The following is a 6,035-nucleotide window of genomic DNA, read 5'->3' on the forward strand; positions in this document are numbered from 1 at the left end:
TTGTACCGAGATTCACGAAAGAATGTTGGACGCACGGCAAATGTGACAATGTTATCTTGATGACTTGAGATAGTTTTGTATACCAGATAAATATATTATTTATTATCCCGAGAACTCGTTGGGAATTTGAGATTCCAACTCGCGCAAAATCGTCCTGGCGTCGTTGATGCATATTACGAGGCTCACTCTCTAGCACCACGGCTCTCCGGGAAAGCAGGCAGGGACATACGACGCAACAGGCTGTCCGAAACTCAGATTAAAATATGGCTGGACACGACTCGCTAGTAGAACTTAGTAAGATACGGGGATAGCTAATTTTGGCAAGCACTGGGGCGAAGATCAGTACCCTTTTTAATGTCATCGTCGGAATCTGAGCTTTGCAAAGTCAAGCATCAAGTGACGTTTTTATCGGGCGTCTGTTTCGTTGAATTTGTCTTGATAAAAGGACCCTGGTTCCGGGCTAAAGGGATTGCCTTTGAAGCCAGTCGTTGTACGTTAATCTATCTGAGCAGTCCTATCGACTGTGATGCTGTGATTGTCGCCTCGAAGTTCTGATGCAGTCGCTCCTCAACGTGATCGAGCGTTGAAAGCTGGTGCCACCAGGTCTCAACCTGATGTAAAGCGTATCGCTCCACTTTGCTAATCGTGATCGAGTAGATCGGCCTCATAAAGACCAGTCCAAGTTACACGCTGCTTATTCGTACTGCATTTGACGCAAATTTGCTTCAACTTCAAATCAAAAATATGAATGCCAGGCTTCATTCAATCCAGCTCGTTCTCATTGAATTTGCGATTCGTGGGTCGATGTTGGCGCAAATTGAGTATAGTATGGTTGCTTTTCACCTGGCTTCATATGTCGCGCACGACCAACCCCGCCCCCACATACTTCAATGCGGGGAACTGAGGTTACTGATGCATTGAACCTTGCAGTGTCTGCCACTCCGGTTATAAAGCGTGTCTTTCTTCCTTGTGTGCTTGCTGCGTATTTGCTTGTCTCAAGGCGCAGCATAGAGCATATATATGCATCGGCCCGATGGCGAGCGCAAAGCATGACATTCTGGAATCCATCGCGCCTATCGCCTTTTCATCTTTGTCGTGCAATAGCTCTAAGCCATCCATCTACGCGCGCTTAAAGATCGATGGGGTATTCATCATCTCCGAAATGACATGGTCGCTTCTTTCGCGAGCCATCGGTCCGCCTCAAATGATTGCTGGAGCTGCCGAAGTCATTTTGTGGCTGTCGTCGATGCTGACAGGATTTAGCGTGCTCGTAGCGCTATCAAAGGCAATCGTTGAGCTTATTGATTGCTGGAACAGAGGTGAGTTCGCAACCGCTGTCATGCTTGTAATCCCTTACGTCATGTACATACATTCAAAGATGCGATAGCGTACATTTCATCTCCGTCTACAACAGTTTGTATGCAGACAGTCGACTGAATGCGTACATCGTGTTGAGTCTCAACTACGAGCTTGTGTTGATTTGCACAAATTCTTGAGGGGCACTTCATTTACGATTTTTGTGGGTCTGATAAACAATATGGAATTCGGTATATTATATACAATGGTGTCATAGTGGGCACAAACGCCTTTTCAGAAGCATCTTTAGCGAAATGATGTAGTAAGCCACTTGGACGTCTTTCTATCCTATTTTATAAAAAGGTACTGAAGAGTTAAAAGCTGTTTGATTAACCGTAGAAATGGGACCAAAGAAGACCAAAGGTAAGAAGGAGAAGAAAATGAAGGGCGGTGCGAGCAAGAAAGAAGTGGTCGAAGTGAAAGACGCTGACCAAGCGAACGAGGCAGGTCGACTGGAACTAGTAAAGCAGGCAAAGCTTCTACAAGAACTCACACGAAAGGAGGAGCAGGCTTTTAATGAGTTCCAGCAACAAAGAGAAAAGATTAATTATTTTTGGATCGTGGAAAAGAAAAGTTTTGAAGACCGAAAGGCAGAGTTGCGTAATAAAGAGCGAGAAAGACAAGATTTGAAGGAAAAGCATCAGGATGAAATAAAGGTGATATCTAGCTGCGATTGAACTAAATTATGCACGTCACTGTAGAACTGATTCCTTGCTTCACTAGATCTACAAGCAACGGGTGCGACACTTGCTCTATGAACACCAAAATGAGATCACTGAGCTCAAGAAAGGTGCGCGTTTGCGTAATTTGTGCAAAAGTATGCACTTGCTCTTACCTATGTGGCGTTTAGAATTGGAGCAGTCACTTAAAATAACGCAAAGTGATAACCGCGGTAATGAGCGCGAGCTGACGAGTGACAAACGGCGACTGAAAGTTGATTTTAAAGAAAGTGAGTTGTCGCATCAAGATTACCTCAAATCATTGAAGCAGATGCAAGATCGGCGTATTTCGGTGTTGCGTCAAGAGTTCGAGCGACATGCAAAAGAGCTGCAGCAAAAGTATGAACGCAAAAGTAAGACTATTCGTGACGACATAGAGGCACGTGGAAAGCAAGACATACAAAAGATTGAAGAGCGTAAGAATGTTCATATCGCACAGCTTATAACTGCCCATGAGAAAGCATTTAGCGAGATCAAGAACTACTACAACGACATAACACATAACAATCTGGATCTAATAAAATCCTTAAAGGAAGAAGTAAGCGAAATGAAAAAGAAGGAAGCTCAAGACGAAAAGCTCATGTATGAGATTTCCCAAGAAAACAAGCGAATGTCGGAGCCGTTAAAGCGAGCTTTGTTGGATGTCGAAAAGCTTCGAAAAAACATTTGCATTTATCAAGAAGAAAAATTGGAGCTGCGTTCTGCGAAGACGCAATTGCTCGTCCTTGAACAACAGTACGCCACCCTTTCCTGGGAGTTTGAAGTTCTGCAGCAGCGCGCAGGGCAAGTAGCTCATGAGTTACAAGAGCTTACGACACACTTTCAAGGCAGCATTTACGATGTACAGCAGAAGGCTGGTTTAAAGAATTTGCTGCTTGAAAAACGAATGAGTGTACTTACTCTGCAACTTGAACAAAAGGACGCCGAGCTCAATGAGGTCTTACTGCATGCCAAACTCGATCCAGCAATAATAGATCGTGTCAAAGGACAGCTTGAGGACATAATGAACAGCAAAGCTGAAAACCTTCGAGAACTAGAAGAGGAGTTGGCTCATGTCACCAAATTACAGCAAGAACTTGCCAACTCCATGCAGCGTAAATTGAGCGAATACGGAATTCCACTAAACGAACTAGGATTCATGCTTCAGACACAAGTTGCAATTAATCAACGTGTAAAATCTTCACAGAACAACCAGAACAACGACAGCTCTGGCAACGGGGTACCATTATTGCTGAGTATCTCGACTAAGGAAAAGCGTATGGCACGGATGCGAGCTACGACAAATCAGGTCGTTTCGGCCTCTTTATGAAAATTGACAACTGGCCTTTGGACTCGGCGCAGTGAGGCTCCTGAGCGCTGGTGTATCCTCCATCTAAGGTGAGGAATTGACTGCACACAGATTTAATGATACCCGCACCTTATTCAGGATGACAATTGGAGACTACTTTGATTCAGTAGTTCAAGTGTTTGTACGGCTGTCGCACAAACACTTGAACTACTGGACATCATTGGTCTTCTTGATGCCCTTCAGTCGACTGCCAATCGTGTTGGGAGCACCAGGTAGCATAATTTTAGGACACGTTCATCTAGATAATCCAGCTTAATCATCATATCGCGCTCAAACTTTGTGAGCTGGGCATTCAATTGCCGCACCGTATTGATAGTTGCCTGTAACGGGGCGATTGGAACACTTGCAACCTGCAATTTTCCATGTGCAGCAGCATGCATGCATGAGTTCATGTTGATAGAGAACGGGACCGAAGAAACCGGTACTGCCGCGTTCATGGGACTGATTACAGCATGCATTGAGTCTGAATAATGTCCCGCGTCTGCACTGGTCGTTGAAATCGTTGCTTCGGGCTTCGAGGTCTGCGAATACGTAGCAACCATATCTCCAGGTCGTATCATGTCCATCGTTGGAGCAAACTTCTCTGGTAGCTGCCGCAATTCCTCTTCCGTCAGAAATTTTATGCCGTGTGCTTTCTTAAACTGCTTGAGCCAATTCTTTGCAGCTTTGAGTGAAACGTGTGAGTCGTCGGGTGAATACTGCGCAAAAAGATCCGTCGTTTTGGTAGTAAGAGACTCCGCTGAGACGTTACGACCAAGTTTTCGCTGTCGGATGAGCCACCGATACAACTCCTGCTCCACCCCTGGATGGTATTCGGATGTGGTCTTCAGTGTCTTGCGTTTAAGTGTTGACATGTGCTTGGCATCGATACAAAAAGCTACGATTCGATCACGATTTTTTCGTATATCCGACACCTGTTGACGGCTGATGCCAAAAATGCGAGCGATGGCTACAGGCTGCTCGCCATCATCGAGTCGTTGTAGAACCTGCTGTTTGTCGTGGATGGAGAGCACCACGCGCTTGCGCTTTAAACCGGTGGTGGCATTAGGACAAGGAGGAACTGAAGGAAGTTCTGTAACACCTAATGTTAGAGCATCGTCGGTAACATCTGACGGGGGAAGGTCGTGGAGGTTGTTCATAACGGCGTTGTTAGTAGTATTGTCTTGCGTGGACCACAAGTCAGTATGATATATACATTATAGCGTCTGATTAAAGTATGAGCTCTAAAGATGGCGCTCGTACGTCCGCCGAGACGCTGGCATCCAACAGCACTGATAGTACGTAGTTTCATCGTTGAAGTTACAATGACTTATCTGATAATCTTATCAACTTTTCTGCAAGTCGTGTCGGACTTGCTTTTGCTTGAGAAGGAGCGAACGGCCAAAGAAGAGGCCATTCAAACTATGAGCAAAGGTGTTAGTCTATCTTTCACGTGTGCAATGCTATGCACTTTTCGGCGAAATCTCGCGGCAAATTAAATACTTTTATCTGTATGTTGCAGCGCTCCTTGAGGAAACGCTGACGCGGCTGAGGAGCAAAGCTCAACAGCTTCAGGACAATAAATGGATGTCAGTATCAATTTTGAAAGCCACAAAATCAGTCATTGAGCTTTTGTATTGATTAGGTTTACCTGACTGCATTTGGAGATAATAAGTCAAGAAAAGATGGCAGAGGTTTATCAGTGCAAGAGTACGACTTTGCATACCAGTTATGAATTGATAAACATCGACAGCATCAATAATGGCTAACCAGCTGGCCTTGCTAACAGGGAGTCCAAAATCGATGTTGTCACTGAAGTCCGGGGAGCCCTGGTCGATCCATATTTTTTACTACTTAGGCTTCTGGATCAATATCTAAATTCTTGATAATAAATGCTTTAATCCAGCAATATCTTGGGGACGACCTCGCTAAAATAGGTCAGCACATCTAAGGCTAGACGATGGCAGTGGTTTGTCATCGGCTGAACATGCTGCCAGTTAGAGAAGCATGCACAAGCCTAACGATAGACCTTAAAATTTCCCTGTTATACTTCGTCGGTTGCTGATACGGGGTTACACATACCCTGGTAACATGGATGTGTGTCACACGAGATGGACATGGTGTGACAACACCCGAACAAGAATACGGTATGTGGCTAGGTAGTCCGTACTTATGCCTGTATTTAGATTTTACTTTAGATATTTAGGGAAGTCTAAACATTTAGAATTAGACGGCTTTGCCGCAGATAAAAATAAATAAAATCAGTTTTAAATTGAACGGAAGAGTAATTAGCCTTGGGTCAAGGCAATAATTACTCTTGGAGTAAGCGGATTGCGATCTGCTAACTCGTACTTGTTCTAGATATAGAACGAAGATCGGTGACCTAAATTACGCTTCCTCTAAGCGCAACACTACAGCAGCCCCGCTGCACTTGATAGTACTTGTAGTAATTGAGACTGATCCTCTGTGAAGGTGGAAGAATTTTTCTCTTCACCCCAGGGCATGCAGGACGGGCTTAACAAGCCGATGATCTTGCTTGGTCCTGAGAGCGTGCAACACCTTGTGGCGCAAGCCTCGAGGCAATCGGTGCGCGTCTAGAGGCGTTTTCAAATTACGAAAACGCGCTGCTAGAG

The 6,035-nt window shown here is 44.8% G+C and overlaps 4 protein-coding genes across 4 annotated transcripts; 3 read left to right on the forward strand and 1 right to left on the reverse strand.

The window, feature by feature from the left end:
* Positions 1-614: 614 nt before the first annotated feature.
* PHALS_14579 (uncharacterized protein) lies at positions 615-1,155 on the forward strand. Its single transcript, XM_024727733.2, has one exon. It carries the CDS (start codon positions 891-893, stop codon positions 1,131-1,133), a length of 243 nt encoding a protein of 80 aa, XP_024578281.1. The 5' UTR covers positions 615-890; the 3' UTR covers positions 1,134-1,155.
* Positions 1,156-1,162: 7 nt separating this feature from the next.
* Positions 1,163-3,384, forward strand: PHALS_12225 (component of dynein regulatory complex; the record flags this gene model as incomplete). The annotated part of the gene is made up of 4 exons (XM_024727734.1): positions 1,163-1,319; positions 1,696-2,012; positions 2,080-2,146; positions 2,207-3,384. The coding sequence occupies 4 exons, from the start codon at positions 1,163-1,165 to the stop codon at positions 3,382-3,384; spliced, it is 1,719 nt and encodes a 572-aa protein (XP_024578282.1).
* Positions 3,385-3,602: 218 nt separating this feature from the next.
* Positions 3,603-4,562, reverse strand: PHALS_12226 (jerky protein homolog-like; the record flags this gene model as incomplete). Its single annotated transcript, XM_024727735.1, has 1 exon — positions 3,603-4,562. The coding sequence occupies one exon, from the start codon at positions 4,560-4,562 to the stop codon at positions 3,603-3,605; it is 960 nt and encodes a 319-aa protein (XP_024578283.1).
* A 77-nt stretch (positions 4,563-4,639) lies between these two features.
* On the forward strand, positions 4,640-5,057 carry PHALS_12227 (uncharacterized protein; the record flags this gene model as incomplete). Its single annotated transcript, XM_024727737.1, has 4 exons — positions 4,640-4,700; positions 4,765-4,836; positions 4,925-4,991; positions 5,048-5,057. 4 exons carry the CDS (start codon positions 4,640-4,642, stop codon positions 5,055-5,057), a joined length of 210 nt encoding a protein of 69 aa, XP_024578284.1.
* Positions 5,058-6,035: the final 978 nt, after the last annotated feature.

This window comes from Plasmopara halstedii, assembly GCF_900000015.1.
Source record: "Plasmopara halstedii genome assembly, contig: Scaffold_614, whole genome shotgun sequence".
Classification (NCBI taxonomy): domain Eukaryota; phylum Oomycota; class Peronosporomycetes; order Peronosporales; family Peronosporaceae; genus Plasmopara; species Plasmopara halstedii.

Excerpts from the sequence above, each read along its gene's own strand:
- PHALS_14579 (XM_024727733.2), top strand. The coding sequence starts at position 891 with ATGCGGGGAACTGAGGTTACTGATGCATTGAACCTTGCAGTGTCTGCC.